This window comes from Drosophila miranda, chromosome 2 (assembly GCF_003369915.1).
Source record: "Drosophila miranda strain MSH22 chromosome 2, D.miranda_PacBio2.1, whole genome shotgun sequence".
NCBI classification, from domain to species: Eukaryota; Metazoa; Arthropoda; class Insecta; order Diptera; family Drosophilidae; genus Drosophila; species Drosophila miranda.
Genome location: NC_046675.1, coordinates 27,813,364 through 27,828,372, shown reverse-complemented (window position 1 = coordinate 27,828,372; position 15,009 = coordinate 27,813,364). Strand labels below are relative to the sequence as shown.

Below are 15,009 nucleotides of genomic sequence, written 5' to 3'. Positions count from 1 at the left end.
TTGTTCTTGCGCCCGTGTCGTGTACAAAGTGAAAAGCTAGTAGCTCTTGGACCGCGCACATCAGCGGTCGTCAATCGCGGCACAGATTCAACATTTACAATAGAGCTCATTGTGGCAGTGCCGACCCACAAAAGCCGCAAGTCTGTAACCTGATCCGCCGCCAGAAAAGCAAACAAGCCAACAACTTGCTTCAATATTTCTCTCGGGTCTTGTACTGTGCTGCTCGACTGTTTCCCTCTCCTCGTCAGTTCACTTCACTCACGTCGGATTAGGCGCACGGCTGTGGAAAATGTTTCGAGCAACGGAAATCGGCAGCGAAGAAAGTGAGTTCATGCCTGATGGTGATAAGATAAGGCCCAGATCTCTAAAATCTCCACACTCTTCTGTCGGTGTTGATCTTTGCAGCCTTGCCAGCCATTGCGGAGCTCACGCAAGCCAGCTATGAGACGGAGGGACGGGACATCGAGTGGGGCAAAGGTAGTGAACGGACACAGCTGAAGCCGCGACAGCGCAGCTCTCTGCCCACCTATGGCTTTGCCCCCGCGCCCATTCGCATGGAGTACAGGTACCCGCGCGCCGTATACTTTATTCTCGCCACCAAGTTCTTCGAGGCCTTTGCAGCGAACGGCATACGCAGTAAGTAACCCACGCCACGGGCAGCCGCGCATCATTTACAATCGCCTTGCTTTGTCTTGTCGAAAAACACCAAAACTTATCAGCGCCGCGCCAGATGCGAGCATCCACACAGGGATGAGGGGTCTGCGATGCATTATAAAATGCATTGATAAAATACAAATACGACGCGGCAGGGGAGCCCTTGATGATTTGTTATTTTTCTGGGAATTTTTCCGTCATCAAGGGAATAAGGAAATTTGGTGATGCATCACAGAAATTTTCCAGGCCTCTGCTCTGGTGGTGACGTGACCTTCATTTCATGGTCGATAAATAAATCAATCGTATTGAACGAGATTGCACTCTGTCTCTGGTGTCACAGCACGATTCTGATTATTATTCAATTCCAGCCATTCTCGCCCTCTATCTGCGCGATGATCTCAACTTCACGGAGAGCTTCTCTACGGTGGTGCTGCACATATTCAACTTTTTCGGCCAGTTCTGCCCCATTATCGGAGCCGTCCTGGCAGACAGCTATATGGGAAATGTGCGCACCATTTCCGCCTTTTGTTTCCTCTACGCCTTCGGATGGATGCTGCTGACCATGACGTCGCTCCCCTCTGTAGGAGTACCAATTATGTGAGTAGTACACGTTTTGATCGCTTATCCAGTGAGGCTTTTGTTGATTGCATTACCCTTCTTAGCCTGCTAGTGTCGATTGCCCTCCTGTTCCTGGCAGTGGGAAACGGCTCAATCCGCGCCTGCATCACGTCGCTGGGCGCCCTGCAGTTCAAGATGCCCGAGCAGGCTGTTCACCTCTCAGAGTACTTCTCCTTCTACTATTTCGTCTATTATTTCGGCATATTTCTGAGCAAGATTCTTCCCCCGCTGGTTCGGGCCAATACGCAATGCTTTGACAAGGTGGAGTGCTATCCCGCCGTCTTCGGTACTCTCGCAAGTGCCTTCATGATGGCCTGGCGTAAGTAATCATCGATTTGCATACATCAGCTCCTGTGATTGTAAGGGTTTCCCACTGTTTCCAGTTATCTTTCTGACCGGCAAATGTTTCTACAAGACCGAGAAGCTGGCCGATGACAATATACTCTTCAAATTCTGCGGCTGCATCAAGACGGCACTGGTGCAGAAGTGGCAGCGACGCAATTCCAATAAGCGATCCAACTATTGGCTGCACAATGCCGTCGGTGTCTACGACGAGGCCTTTGTCAACGACGTCTCCAAGGTTCTGAGGGTAAGTAAAGATTACAAGCCAGATTGATTCTCGTACTTGAATCCTTTTCTCCCTTTTCCACTCAGATCTCAAAACTGTTTACTCCATTACCATTTTACTTCGCTCTGCTGGCCCAACAGGACTCCAGCTGGACTTTCCAGGCGGCCATGATGAATACCACAGTGTTGGGAGTGACCATACAGCCGGATCAGGCCAAGGCTGCGGGCCCCATCTTCCTCTTCATGCTCATCCCGCTCTGGCAATATGTGACGGTTCCGTTGCTGCGTCGATACTTTAATTGGGAACTAAAGCCACTGAACAGCGTCACTGTGGGTGGCATCTGCTCCGCTGGTTCCTTCTTCTGTGCAGGAGCCTTGCAGAAAGTGATTATGGTTAGAGAACGAATAACAAAGACAAATACTCCACTGAAACACTCACTCTCTTACTTGTAAATCCTCGTAGAATTCACCCATCCAGACCATTAACATTGCTTGGCAGCTGCCGCAGTTCTTTCTGCTGATGTTGGGCGAACTGCTGCTGTCTATTCCGGGACTGCAGTTCGCCTTCACGCAGGCGCCCACGTCCATGAAGTCTGTGGTAACGGCTACGTGGTTCCTGAACAATGCCTTCGGCAACCTCATTGTGGTTGTGGTCACCGAGCTGGGTTTGCTGAGCTCCCAGATGGACGAGTACTTCTTCTATGCGGTGGTAATGCTGATTTGCATCGTAATCTTTGCACTCCTAGCCTACGACTACATGCAGCAGGAGCGCAAGGGCGGTCTTTATTTGAGGGGCTGCTTGGACGGCACCTCCGATGACCTGGATATCCCCAGCACCAGCCGCAGCGGCAGCATCTAGATAACTGCTGCAGCCATGTAGTACCTGGTTGAAACTAATGTTGGTACACCCTTTTTTTCAAATAATATCAGATTTACATTTCAAATTTAATTTTTAGCTAACGAAAATGTATATGAAATTAGGTAAAACTTATTTTAATTAAATAACAACCTGATCCACAACAACCAACTAGGGTTCAAAAGAGGCAAATCTGTACTAGACAGTCTACTTTATGTAGACCCCCCTAAATACCCTTACCAAAAGCCATAGAAGAAAACACCGACTTCCCAGCACGGTAGACAGAGCCATACAAATTTCCCAAAAAGACCCCATCCCTTTTTCCCCAATCAGAACCTACACATCCAAAAAATTCAACATCCTTACCATACACGCCTCCTCGACCAGAAATCTATTATCCACTCATTTCCCTAAGATCTTAATAATCTGGATACCCAGTCACATAGGCATAAAAGGCAACGAATTCGCAGACTCTGCAGCCAAGATGTACACCAAATTTCCCCTCATTTACACCCCAAACCACAACTCTACAGACATTGCACACTTCCTAATACAAGTTCTCCAATCTAAACAAAACGACCTCCTCACAAACACCTCTACATGGTACCAACAAATTAGCCTTCTCGCTACCAACAACACCCCCCCAAAGAACAATATCCTTAATAGAAGGCACCAGGTCATAATTAATAGACTGAGACTGGGCCACACCAAGCTGACCACCAAAACATTGCCCAAGGCATGTCCATTGTGCCGCAACGCGAACATAGACTTAAGACACATACTATACACCTGCCCCTCACTCTCCTCACAAAGGTCCCTATCATTCAAAAACAAAGACCCCATGCAACTCATCTCAAACCCCACCAACGCAAATTCCAAAACTATCCTCAAATTTCTTGTACCGCTAATCTCCTTCACAAAATATAACCGAGCATACTATAAATACCCATCCCAACACCTTTGTAAATATGTATAAAATTTGACCCAATTACCCTAGAGCTTAAGGCCTCAGTAGCTATAGCTCCAAGTTTGGAGCTAACCAGCTATTAGCGTTACATAAATAAAATATTTCCAATATTAATTTTAACTAGGTATTGCCATTGCACTTGTAATTTATTGGGACCCACACACATACCCGCACACACTTACTGAAAATATATACAAACTAAATAACTTAACTAAGGAGAGAGATCAGTCGAGGATCTTGAACATGTACTGCAGCTCCAGATTGGTATCGTCTGGCAGATCTGTGCAGTGAATTGCATTGAGCACCTTGGACTTGCCAAACTTGGCGCGGAGGGTGTGGGGGCGCAATAGCTTGGCTATTTCCGGGTCCATAGGACCGCAGAATGTACGGAACTCGCCGTAGCTACTCTTTTCCGGATCGGCAGAGGCGATCTCAAGGCACATGCACACACCGCTGGCTAGCTGCGCTACCATGGGTATGTACTCGGGAAGGATACCGCGATAGACCTCGTAAAACTCCTCGCAATTGATTCGCGCCATTAGAATCATGCGCATGGCAGTCACATTGAAGCCGTTGGCCAGAATTTCGTCAACGATGTCACCCAAAAGGCCGTCCTTTATGCTGTGCGGCTTGATGATGGCCAGCGTAGAGTTCTTGAATAGACAATCTTTCATGATGCTGAGGCGGTCTTCGAAAAAGAACTTCAAGTCTATGGCGACATCCTCCTCGGTCGCAGGACAGTAGATTCCGTAGCGCACATCCTCCTGCTCGAACAGCTCCTCCAGGCTGGACGACAGCTTCACGGAGGAGGAGTCATTGACCCCATCCGGACCCTTGTACTTGACACAAGCGGTCATGATCTCCACCACGTTGTCGCCGATCAGCTCCAGGCTGATGGCCGGGCCGGCCAATAGTTCGTTCATCAGGACACTGGCAGAGCGTGGCAGGCGTATGATTTAAATGTCCCCCAGAAAAACTTTTGATAATACTCACGAGGATACAACTTCGTTCTTGGGCTTCCCGGAGAGGAACAGTGTCACCATTTTGGGTGTGAACTGTACCATCTGTCCGTTGTTGATGTTAATCTTGTTGTTGATGAGTGTCTTCAGAAACTTGCCTAGATGCTTGTGCCACATATTATTCTTAAGCAGCACGAATCCTCTGTGAAAAATACTCGTATAGTATGAAGAAGTCTGGACTTTTTCATGTCGAGCACCCCTTACCTTTTGCGATATTTGGCCAAGTTGCTGCGGGTCGCCTCGTCCGCGTAGTCAACAATGTCGAATTGCCGGCCGAAAACATTGATCTTCGAGCCCACAAAGAAGTCGCGTTGCGTCAGCTCCGGAATCTTGGTGCGACGCAGAAAGGTCTTCTTGCTGCGTTGATCAAACTGAGGAGTACCCAAATATTAGCATCCGAATTGTAGGCGATATATTCTTAAGGAAATACAATACCACTTCCACTGCCTCGTCGGCCACAAAGTAGGTCACCAGGAAAGTACGTATGATGGCAGCCTCGGCCTGATACCATTCGGCCACAAAGGCCAGTCGCCGCTCTGCCTGTGCTGCGCTGGTCATATTAAGTGTTAAGAAGCTTTTTTAAAGTTTGTAAGTAGCACCCAACAATAATATCACTTGTTTCGAGTGAAATTGTGTTGCTTGCTTTGCTTCGAATTTTTTTCAAAGCGTGCCCGCGTTGTCACAGCAACACGAATCGAAACTATCGATACACCGCATCGATAGGTGGTTGCGAGCAAAAATGGCTTCCCTCCCTCCACAAATGGGGTTATTTTTCCCGTTTGTTTTATTTATTGTAATTTCCTTTATTTACAGGAAAAAAAAATAATAAACTGCAAACACATTTTTTGCAATGAATTGGTTGTAGCTTTCCTCTGTTTGTTGTTATTATATTCTAGCGTAAAACTTATGGTTTTCTTGTCGGCTCAAAATGTTTCGTTTCTTGTTCCGTTTTACTTTCTGTTGTTAACATCTCTCTCCTCACCTGAACACGCAGCCAATATTCAGTTAAGTTAAATGGGTGATTCTTTTTGGAATAGTGTATATACGCATGCGTATGTGGATGTTTTTATTTGGATGTGTTGATTGGTGTTTTTGTGTGTTGTGTGTGGGGGGAGAGAGTGTGAGTGTTGGTGTGTTCGTGTGGACTTAATGGTATAAACGCCTCGGCTAACGCTACGACTACTCCAAAATGCTTGACCTCGGCAAACTTTCTAAGCAGCCGGCTTCTTCTTGTCACCCTCGCCGGTCTCCTCCTCTTCCTCATCGTTCTGGGAAAGGCTAGGGATGTTGTCATCGGAGTCCTCCTCCTCATCGTCAACATTGAAGTCGTCGAATTTTTTGTTCCAATCAACACCAGAGTCATTCAGGAAGTTGCCAAACATTCCATTGTCTTTGGCCTGACCTGCTGACATTGGAGGAACATTTAAAGTAGAATTTGGGTTGGTCAATAAAGAGAGTCAAGTCTCACCTTCCTCGTCATCGGACTCATCGCGCCACTTGGCAAAGTTGGCCTTAAGGAAGTGCAGCTTCGTCTTGTCCGTGGTCAGACTGGGCCAGAAGGGTCCGCTCGCCTTCTTTGGTATTGTGAATTCTAGGCAACGCCCAATGTTCTTGCTGGTCACTTTCCCGGGATCAACCGTTCCGAAGAAGTTGAGCGTGACCTCGTATTTCTTAGACGCATCCAGCGCGTTCACACCCTTGAAGGTGAAGCTGTTCTCCGTCACTCTGCGGGCAAAGCAGAAGCTTTAGGGTCAGTTAAGGCTATCGAATGTGATCTAAAGGTCACTTACTTCTGTTCGATGTCCTTGCACTCAACATCGATGATCACATAGACCAAGTCGCTGCGCTGTGCCCAGGAAACTGGAGGCGGAATTGATCTGAAGTGGCAAATGGAATGGAGATTCTTGAATAAATACATAAGCACAGATATAAACTACAGCCGGTGTGGGGTTCGACGGTGCGGGGTGCCACATGCTGGTCCCCAGCAACGGCGACGGCGGACAAGCGTCGTCGTCTTTTCTGGAAACCAAGGCAAAGTGCAAAATATATGCTAATCGCTCTGCGATCCATTTGCATACACATAACCCACACAGCCGGGCGCCGCGCACAAAGGCCCATGCCGAAAATACACAGAATTAGCGCCAACCCAAACATAACCTCAAATGCTGGGCCTCAAGTTTGGCCAAAAAAATATCGCAATGCAGTTGCGCACGGGACACGCCCACCAGCAGCAAACTAGCCGACGCAGTTGGGCGGCCATATGGAGAGGGTCTAACTATCTAAGGACTGACCGCGGAAATCATAGGTATCCGCGAAAAATGGACGCCACCACTACTGCAACAAAGCACGCGCCGCAGAAAGAAGCCCCAAAAAGATGTGCGGCGGCCGGGCCAAGAACATGGCTATTTACAACGATAAATAATGCACTTACCCAATTGCTGCCGACATTCTGTAGTTGATTTGATTGCTAGTTACTGGGTTATTTATTTATTAGCAATTCTTTATTGCCTGACTCTTCACTTTTTTTCAGGATCAGTGTGGCCGCGTAAAATATAATTTGAGAGGAGACCGAGGAAATAGAGGTCGAGAACAGTTTGAGAAATATACCAAAATATACGGTCTCATTTTAAAAATATACCGTAAATATACTGACGAAGCCAATTTCTATTATACATATTCCTCGTTTTTGATATTCCGTGCAATATAACTAGCTAAATAAAACCCTCAGCCCTGCCCACATAATTTTATCCGATTGATGAATCAATTTTCTATTTGACTTGTTTTTTTGCTACAGGGATTTACTGTTTTTGCTCCTCAACAACAATATAGCGTCTCGTTATGATGAAAAAACGAACTTAGCCCACTTCAGCCCCCTCTATTTAAATAGTTCAACTACTTCAGGTAAATGGCTGAAAATATTAACGATTGTAAGTTCTTGTTGTAGATTCATGCCATCTTTCCTCTGAACTTCAATAAATACTACGATATCTTTCACCTGAACTGCGCTAAAATTCTTTAAGATTCATACTTTTTGGGGAGAGTATTTTAGTATCCACTGGTCAACAATGGGTTATTCGTCCATGATCGGAAGTCAAATTCGTCGATTTTGATATTCGATTTGATATAACTAGCTAGGCAAGACCCTCATTCCTGAACACATAATTTTATCCGATTGATGAATTAGTTTTCTATATGACTGGCTTATTTGAAAGACCCCTGTTTTTGGAATGTGTATAATATAAGGTTTACAAAAAAAGGTTTCTCTGACAGTTGAGGCGTTGTACAGCACAGAAATTTAACTCACAGCGCTGCCATACCTCTGAAAGAAAAAGTAGCAGGAACAAGAACGAAAAGTGAGTCTGAACTATTACTTAACCAAATTTTTTGCCAATTTGATATTGTTTAATTGCATTTTCGACAGCCATGTTGCGCATCACAGCCGGTAAACTTGGTAGCGCCTTCCGTGGCACCATTGGCGTGACCTCGTCGCGCGTCGCTGCCGTCCGCGCCCTGCACGGATCTGAGGAATCTGCGGAGGATTTTGACAAGCGCTACGAGAAGTACTTCAGCCGCGAGGGCATCGATGGCTGGGAGATCCGCAAGGGTATGAACGATCTGCTGGGCATGGATCTGGTGCCCAGCCCCAAGGTCATCGAGGCTGGCCTGCGCGGTGCTCGCCGTGTCAACGACATCGCTTTGGCAATCAGGTGGCTGGAGGGCTGCAAGGACAAGTGCGGTGACCAGAAGGCTACCCTTTATCCCTACTTGCTGGAGAAGATCACCCCTACCCTTAAGGAGCTGGGCATTCCCACCATCGAGGAGCTGGGCTACGACAAACCCGAACTGGCCCTCAAGTCGGTGTACGACCTCTAAGCAGTGCATACCGAGCTGCTTTTCCACATAGTTTAATGAAAAAGCAAAACAGTACACAATACCCTCACCTCACAGAGACACTAGCTACACATCCATAGTATCCCAAGTATGGTGTGGATGAACATGTTATTGGATTGCAAATAAAAAGAGATTGGAGTAAGGCTACCACCACACAAGTGTATGTGTGTTGTTTGCCTCTTGATTATGTAACCGGACCACCTAGGTTAGACGGCTGCTACTTCATTCAGGGTTGGATTTCATTAAATTCGTTTATTGATTGGCCACTATTTCCACTTCCTGAGCAGCTCGGCTGCCTTGTCCAGGTTCTCCTGCTTCTTGATAAAGCAGTAGCGCACAAAGTCCTCGCCCAGCGGCTTGTTGGGCTCGCTGTAGAAGGCACTAGGTGGGATGCCCTGCAATCCCATGTTCTTCGTCATCCATTTGGTGAACTTGTAGTCACGGTGCTTGTCCACTTCTGAGCTCAGGTCCACTTTGCTTGCTAGCGGTGACCAGTCGGCCAGCATGAAGTAGCCGCCCTCGGGGATGGTTGGACGCATCCCAGCCTCCGACAGGAATTTGGCCATGAAATCCCGCTTCTCCTTAAGCTCGCGGGGCAGGCTGAGGAAGTAGCTCTCTGGTGTACCCAGACGGGCCAGCTCCACTTCAAAGCTGCGTGCCACACCCTCTTGGAGGGGCGTGGGGCAAGTATAAACAGAGTTCTGGTGCACCATCTGGAGGTTCCTGATCAGCTGAGACGGCCCGTAGGCCCAGCCGATCTTCCAGCCAGTGACGGAGAAAGTCTTGCCCGCGGACCCAAGCGTGATGGTGCGATCCCACATCTCGGGCAGCGTGCAGATGCGTATGTGCTCGGCTCCGTCGAAGACCAGCCACTCGTACACCTCATCCGAGACACACAGAACGTTCCACTTGCGGCACAGCTCGGCAATGCGCTCTAGCTCCCTGCGGTTGAAGACCTTTCCTATCGGATTGTGCGGCGTGTTCAGGATGATCATTTTGGTTTTCGCATTGAAGAGACTCTCGAGCTCGGCGTCGTCCAGCACCCAATCCGCGGAGCTGATCGGACCCTGCTCTGTTTTGCGCTGAAAAAGAATACAAATGAAAGGGGAATCAAAGTAGTTTGTAGTTTGGAATTCCTACCAGCTTCAGTGGAATAAAACGTGAGACACCGCCAGCCATTTTCACCATGGGTTCGTAGCAATCGAAGAAGGGTTCTATGATAATCACTTCATCGCCGACATCCACATGACCCATGATGGTGGAGTACAGAGCTTCGTACGCCCCCGAAGTGATGAGGATATCGCTGAGCGGATTCAGCTCACGTCCCACGAGTCCACTGTACAACTTGGAAAGAGCCTGCACCAGACGCACATGACCGTATCCTCGGGTGTACTGATGCAGCAGAGGATTCTCATCCTGCGCAATGTCAGCCAGCGAATGGGTCACATACTCGGGGGCGGCATCGTCGGGAAAGCCCTGTCCCAGATTCAGGGGCTTGTACTGCATGGCCAAAGCGATGTACTCGTTCCACACGCTTGGCGTGCTCCCCTGCAGTCGCTTGGGCAGATCAAACTTCTCCATGCTTCCGCTGGCGGCTGCGGCGCTTTGTTGCTGGCGTTGCGGTTGGGGCTGACAAGGGTCTTTAGCTGTGAGGAGGAGGCGGATTGGCTGCAGAGCGCTGCGACAGTTTCGGAGCATCTGTAAGAAAGGTGTCTTTAGTTTTTATGATCCCTTATCGTTGGGGCAGCGTGTGTTGCCAACTGTTTGATGTGGCTGATAAGCACGCACTTTATTGCTGTCTGAGAGAATTGTGTGCTTAAATATCACTTGATAAATGCAATTGTTGGGGGAATCGAATGCTGGAGCCGTGCACAGTTCAGTGACGTTGCATAATGGAACTGAATTTTGATTAGACTCGCGGAATATCTATGTATAAGCGATGCGAAATTGAATTTGTTTAAAGCACTCACACACTCAAATATGTAAGTAAATAAATCGGTTTGGTGAATATATACTCTTGCCAGCTGTTTCTTGAAATTATGCTATGCTGTGGATTTTACTGTATTAATGTATGTATGTATATACTGTATGTTAGTGCTTTAATTTATAGAATCTACGATTCAGCTTTAGCCCTGAGCTTGGTTCCTCACACAGTGCTTCTTAGCAGCGCGGTAAGTGTTCCATTATTCCAATGTTCCCCTCAACTTCCAACACACCCCGATCTGCCTATACATTAACCACAATAGCCGCAAAACCCGCAAATTAAATGAAAATTGTACTTATTATAATTCTAGGCGGGAAAAGCTCTTCAGTGTGACCGCGGACTTATCGACCGTCTGACCATCAGAAAAATACCGAAATATGCGTCACAATTTTTAAAATATACCGTAAATATACTGACGAAGTATTTATATTCAAGTTCCATCATATTCCACATTTTTCAAATTCGGTTAAATATCCAGAAAGGAGCCTAAGTTCTGAACTCATAATTTTATCCGATAGATTAGTTCATTTTCTATATGACTGGCTAATTTTAAAGATACTCTTTGCTTGGATTCTGTCTAAAAGAAAGTTTAAACGAAAAAATTCAAAGCTAAAACGTAAAATAGCATGAATTTGTTGCTTGTCAACCGGTGGTAAGGACATTTGTATTGGCTGATTGGTAACAGTACTAATGACTTGGTCTCAGGTGGACATGTTTTAGAAATATTTAGGCATACGATTCCCGATATCTATTCTTGGTCTCTTTAAGAAAACCTTAAATTAACGGTCCTACGAAAAATCCCTCCACGAAGAGAGGATATCGCACCACGGAAAAGAGAAAAAATCCCAAATCCCATCCACCCCACAAATCTTATCTCATCTATCGATACATCTATCGAAAATCAAAACTCAAAACAGCACCGCGCTTTTTCAATTTTCAAAAGTTTTATTTATAAAAAATGCTTGTTAATGTTGGTAAATCAAGTATGAAATCATCATATAGCTATAGTGTTGTAATTGACAAATGATTAATAACATATTATTGAGTAGCGAAACGTTTTACATTTGAAGATATATGTATGTATATGTATTTTTGTTTGATGAATTTCCATTACAAAAGTTGCGTTCTGCAGAGTTTTAACAAAGTAAAGCTACTAAACTTAAATCACAGATAACACTAAAGTGTTTGTTACGATATATGTGGGTATGTATGTATATATAGGCTGCTATATATGTTTGCGTGGTCTTCTGGTCAAATCGGTTGTTACAGGGCCGCTTTGCACTCCTATGTCCTTTTTCGTGTGTGGGAATCATAGAAATAACAAGACTTGGACTTAAGTTTAAGTTAGAAAAACGCTAAAACTATAGAAATTGTGTGTGTGTGTATTTTAACTGTAATTGCAATTGCATTTTGCACGTTCCTCCTACTCCTTCGATCTTCATTGTTAAATGCTTAAGTACTACGAAAAACAAGAGGCTTAAGTTTTGGGATACGCGGATGCAAATGATATTCGATCTTCTGTTTCCCCTTCCGCTGTGAATGGCACACTTTGCGTAACGCGAATGGCATAAAAAAACTGAAACTGAAACGAAACTGAGTTTTGGTTCTTCCTCAGGTCTCTCCTCCTTCTGGGATGATGGATATGGGCCTCTCTAGACATGCACTTCCGGGCAGTCCTCATCCTTAATTGACGTATACTGGACCTTCTTGGCCACGTTATTGAACACCGGCGTGATCATGTACTTTAACTTATCGCGACTCACGTAGACGAGGGCCACCAGCAGCCCCAGCAGGATCATGCTCAGCACGATCAGCAGGAAGATTAACGTGGCAGTATGGCCGCTGATGTGCGCCGGCGGCTGCTCTGCTCCATAGCTCCGCTGCTCCTCCTCGGCGGCATTCAGGATGGTGGCCGCTGCATCAATGGCCGCCTGGCATGCGCCCATATCCAGCTGCAGGATGTGGGCGGGAGAGGGATCCACCCGTGAAGCCGAGTGGAAGCACATGAGACTGTCCTTGTTGCGCACGGTCACCCGTGTGGACTGGATCCACGCGCGGAAGGGCGCGATGCGGCAGTCACAGACGAAGGGATTCAGATTAAAGTCCACAATCAGATTGGCCGTGCGATTGGAGCGATCCTCCAGCTCGTTGAGGACCCTCATGTCGCTGGGCTTCACGAAGCCAAATTGATTCCGTTCGAGGTCCAGGAACCGCAGATTGTTCAGGCATCGCACCTCGAAGTTAATGTCCCGCAGCTGGTTGTCGCCCAGATGCAGGTCCCTGAGGGAGGGCAGATCGCAGAAGACATTGCGGTCCTTGAAGTGCGTGATCTCGTTCTGTTCGAGATGGAGCTTTTGCAGCTTCAGCAGCTGGCTGTTGACGAAGATGTCGTGCAGGTCCTCGCTCAGCTGCGGCGAACTGTTGTCCTCGAAGGCGTCCGTTAGGTGAAGGCTCTGCAAATTGACAAAGTTTGAGAAGACCCGCGGATGGTGATGATTGACCTCGTCATCGTAGCGTGAGATGCTCAGGTTGTTGTGATTGAGGATCAGCCGCTCGACGCGCGGCACATGGTGGTAGCTCTTGCCGCGTATCTCCCGGATGTGGTTGCTGCTCATGTCCACGATCTTGAGCTGCTTGTAGTCGTTGATGCTCCCGAACACGTTCCAGGGCAGCTCCGCAATGTGATTGCCGGTGAAGATCAGCACCTCCACCTTCTCGGGCATGAACTCCAGGACGCTCGTGTTGCGCAGCCCCGCGTTTGTGCAGTTAACGACGTACTGCATCTCGCTCTCGTACACCTCCTCCCCGCAACTGCAGGCGGGCGGGAAATTGGGGCCACAGCTGGGAGAGCTTTGGGCATCCACGTCCACCAGGGTAATGGCCACCAGGACCACGGCCAGGACAACCCATCCGCTGTGCCTCGATTCGGTGGTTGGCATCATGGCTCTCGTAGCTCTCGTAGCTCTCATATAGTTCCGGGGCTTGGGTCTGCAATTAATAGCAAGAGTAAAATGTTTTATTAGTTGCGAATGCATTTTAAAGTGGAGCCCAAAAGCCGAAACCTCAATCTGCCCTATCTTTAGCCCCTCCCCTTACCCACTTACCCCCTCCTTGTTGGATATTTATGCTCTACAAGTTGCAGACTTACGAGCTTATGAAAGGGGGCTCCGGCTGCACACCTCAATGGCTCACGCGGCGTATGGGTAATATCTGTTTAGTGCCGAAACTTTTTGTCGGGGTGGAAGGAAGGACCGACCGACCGACAGCCACAACAGACGCCCGAAGAGCACTCAAGCGGGAAACAGGAAGCAGCCGGGAGGAACCGGGAGGAGATGCTGGAGAGGAACCGGAGATGCGGCGAAGCCGTAAACCTGATTATTTTTCTCTCTCTTTTATTGTTATTTGTTTAGCGTGCGTGGTTTCAGGATATTTTGGGCTTTGAGTTGTTTGGTAGGTAGTGTAATCTCAGTGAAAGCGCTTTAACTCCTGGTTGGAGTGGAGTACCACTTGGTCGAAACGATGTTTACCATTCTCTGCCGTTCGAGGGGTTAATTAAGCCACAGCCACAGCCTCTCCTTTAGAAGCCCCGAACCGAAACACACAAAAGATCCTGCCTGGGAAAGTGCATAAAAGGGAACAGGCCCCTATTCTCTACGTTTGAGTGCTGTGTGCCCTTTGCCACATTGATTGCCTCCGTTCAGAGCGGGTGTCCTGGATGATGGTTCAATTAGCACTCGACTCTCTCGTCTATGGAAATGGAGGCACAGGCCATCCAAAAAAGGGTCATGTCATTCAATGCTAATGAGCGGCATCAAATATCCAACTGTGAAAATTGAAAACTAACGGCTCTTTAATGGGCGCCCCACGTGCCACGTTGCACATGCCACATGCCACATGCCACTCTGCAACACTCTCCATGACTCTGCCATTCTGTGTGCCACTCAATTATCTCATGCTGGCAATTATGTTGAAATATTTGATTCGATATTTGCCTGGAATTTGAAATTTCACAAAAATTAACAAAATTGTGTGGCAAAGATATTCCTTATCTGCTGGCTGCGAAAAATAGGGAAAATATTTACCAATTAGTGAGAGTACTGTGAGACAGAGACAGAGAGAGGTTTTCATTAGGCAGGAATTCCATTTACCATTCCACGCCTATTCTTCCATTTTCACACTTTTCCCCACCCCCCATTCCATGCCTTAAACGTTTCTCTCTTGCGCTTCTGCCCAAAAAAAAAGGGCACAAAGCCAAGAGAATGAAACAAAAGCTTTGCTTTGCTGCCTACCACCACTACCGTTAGAATGTAGGCAAATAGGAACATGTTCATGCAGGTCCGTGTGTGTCATTTCCGGTTTGTCGGACGCTAACAAGCGGCGGCACCAGCACCAGCAGCAACAACAAAAACACTCGAGACCCTCCGCCTGTGCTCGCTGCCTCCCTCTGTTGTTC

The 15,009-nt window shown here is 47.3% G+C and overlaps 6 protein-coding genes across 19 annotated transcripts in view; 2 read left to right on the top strand and 4 right to left on the bottom strand.

The window, feature by feature from the left end:
* LOC108155110 (trophoblast glycoprotein) overlaps positions 1-15,009 on the bottom strand; it is a 61,206-nt gene that overhangs the window by 4,730 nt on the left and 41,467 nt on the right. For 3 of the 6 annotated variants that reach the window (XM_017285748.2, XM_017285749.2, XM_033389700.1), the window contains one exon: positions 12,076-13,544. In XM_017285748.2, the coding sequence (XP_017141237.1) occupies positions 12,209-13,525 (1,317 nt within the window). In that variant the 5' untranslated portion in view covers positions 13,526-13,544 and the 3' untranslated portion in view covers positions 12,076-12,208. Of the gene's footprint in view, positions 1-10,244; positions 10,251-12,075; positions 13,545-13,660; positions 13,777-14,512; positions 14,549-15,009 lie in introns of those variants that run through there. The other 3 variants (XM_033389699.1, XM_033389698.1, XR_004472031.1) reach the window with 3 other exon arrangements.
* On the top strand, positions 37-2,862 carry LOC108155107 (solute carrier family 15 member 1). Its single transcript, XM_017285740.2, has 7 exons — positions 37-323; positions 406-636; positions 1,023-1,251; positions 1,317-1,591; positions 1,656-1,861; positions 1,927-2,232; positions 2,303-2,862. The coding sequence occupies exons 1-7, from the start codon at positions 290-292 to the stop codon at positions 2,696-2,698; spliced, it is 1,677 nt and encodes a 558-aa protein (XP_017141229.1). The 5' UTR covers positions 37-289; the 3' UTR covers positions 2,699-2,862.
* On the bottom strand, positions 3,773-5,398 carry LOC108155112 (nucleoside diphosphate kinase 7). The gene is made up of 4 exons (XM_017285751.2): positions 5,117-5,398; positions 4,886-5,052; positions 4,656-4,823; positions 3,773-4,592 (listed from the first exon to the last, which is right to left on the bottom strand). The coding sequence occupies exons 1-4, from the start codon at positions 5,237-5,239 to the stop codon at positions 3,887-3,889; spliced, it is 1,164 nt and encodes a 387-aa protein (XP_017141240.1). The 5' UTR covers positions 5,240-5,398; the 3' UTR covers positions 3,773-3,886.
* Positions 5,536-7,247, bottom strand: LOC108155117 (uncharacterized protein CG16817). Of its 4 annotated transcripts, none has more exons than XM_017285756.2 (4): positions 7,113-7,247; positions 6,472-6,558; positions 6,150-6,424; positions 5,536-6,083 (listed from the first exon to the last, which is right to left on the bottom strand). In XM_017285756.2, the coding sequence occupies exons 1-4, from the start codon at positions 7,127-7,129 to the stop codon at positions 5,893-5,895; spliced, it is 570 nt and encodes a 189-aa protein (XP_017141245.1). In that variant the 5' UTR covers positions 7,130-7,247; the 3' UTR covers positions 5,536-5,892. The 4 variants fall into 4 exon arrangements, with proteins under 4 accessions (XP_017141245.1, XP_017141244.1, XP_017141247.1 ...); XM_017285755.2 differs by having other exon boundaries at positions 5,536-6,086; positions 7,113-7,246; XM_017285758.2 differs by having other exon boundaries at positions 6,150-6,406; positions 7,113-7,245.
* Positions 7,941-8,734, top strand: LOC108155118 (cytochrome c oxidase subunit 5A, mitochondrial). Its single transcript, XM_017285760.2, has 2 exons — positions 7,941-8,034; positions 8,103-8,734. The coding sequence occupies exon 2, from the start codon at positions 8,105-8,107 to the stop codon at positions 8,552-8,554; it is 450 nt and encodes a 149-aa protein (XP_017141249.1). The 5' UTR covers positions 7,941-8,034; positions 8,103-8,104; the 3' UTR covers positions 8,555-8,734.
* On the bottom strand, positions 8,805-10,916 carry LOC108155108 (kynurenine--oxoglutarate transaminase 3). 6 transcript variants are annotated; one of them, XM_017285743.1, is made up of 4 exons: positions 10,723-10,845; positions 10,361-10,498; positions 9,713-10,270; positions 8,839-9,654 (listed from the first exon to the last, which is right to left on the bottom strand). In XM_017285743.1, the coding sequence occupies exons 3-4, from the start codon at positions 10,268-10,270 to the stop codon at positions 8,839-8,841; spliced, it is 1,374 nt and encodes a 457-aa protein (XP_017141232.1). In that variant the 5' UTR covers positions 10,361-10,498; positions 10,723-10,845. The 6 variants fall into 6 exon arrangements, with proteins under 6 accessions (XP_017141230.1, XP_017141232.1, XP_017141235.1 ...); XM_017285741.1 differs by lacking the exon at positions 10,723-10,845 and having other exon boundaries at positions 8,805-9,654; XM_017285746.2 differs by lacking the exons at positions 10,361-10,498; positions 10,723-10,845 and adding an exon at positions 10,852-10,916.

Excerpts from the sequence above, each read along its gene's own strand:
- LOC108155108 (XM_017285742.2), bottom strand. Across the intron at positions 9,655-9,712 it reads GTTTTATTCCACTGAAGCTG|CGCAAAACAGAGCAGGGTCC; the intron begins GTAGGAATTCCA and ends ATTCTTTTTCAG.
- LOC108155107 (XM_017285740.2), top strand. The coding sequence starts at position 290 with ATGTTTCGAGCAACGGAAATCGGCAGCGAAGAAA. Across the intron at positions 637-1,022 it reads TGCAGCGAACGGCATACGCA|CCATTCTCGCCCTCTATCTG; the intron begins GTAAGTAACCCA and ends ATTCAATTCCAG. Across the intron at positions 1,592-1,655 it reads TGCCTTCATGATGGCCTGGC|TTATCTTTCTGACCGGCAAA; the intron begins GTAAGTAATCAT and ends CACTGTTTCCAG.
- LOC108155118 (XM_017285760.2), top strand. The coding sequence starts at position 8,105 with ATGTTGCGCATCACAGCCGGTAAACTTGGTAGCGCCTTCCGTGGCACC.
- LOC108155112 (XM_017285751.2), bottom strand. The coding sequence starts at position 5,239 with ATGACCAGCGCAGCACAGGCAGAGCGGCGACTGGCCTTTGTGGCCGAA. Across the intron at positions 4,824-4,885 it reads TTGGCCAAATATCGCAAAAG|AGGATTCGTGCTGCTTAAGA; the intron begins GTAAGGGGTGCT and ends TATTTTTCACAG. Across the intron at positions 4,593-4,655 it reads AAGAACGAAGTTGTATCCTC|TGTCCTGATGAACGAACTAT; the intron begins GTGAGTATTATC and ends ACGCTCTGCCAG.
- LOC108155117 (XM_017285755.2), bottom strand. Across the intron at positions 6,425-6,471 it reads TGCAAGGACATCGAACAGAA|CTTCTGCTTTGCCCGCAGAG; the intron begins GTAAGTGACCTT and ends CTGACCCTAAAG. Across the intron at positions 6,087-6,149 it reads TGAGTCCGATGACGAGGAAG|CAGGTCAGGCCAAAGACAAT; the intron begins GTGAGACTTGAC and ends CTCCAATGTCAG.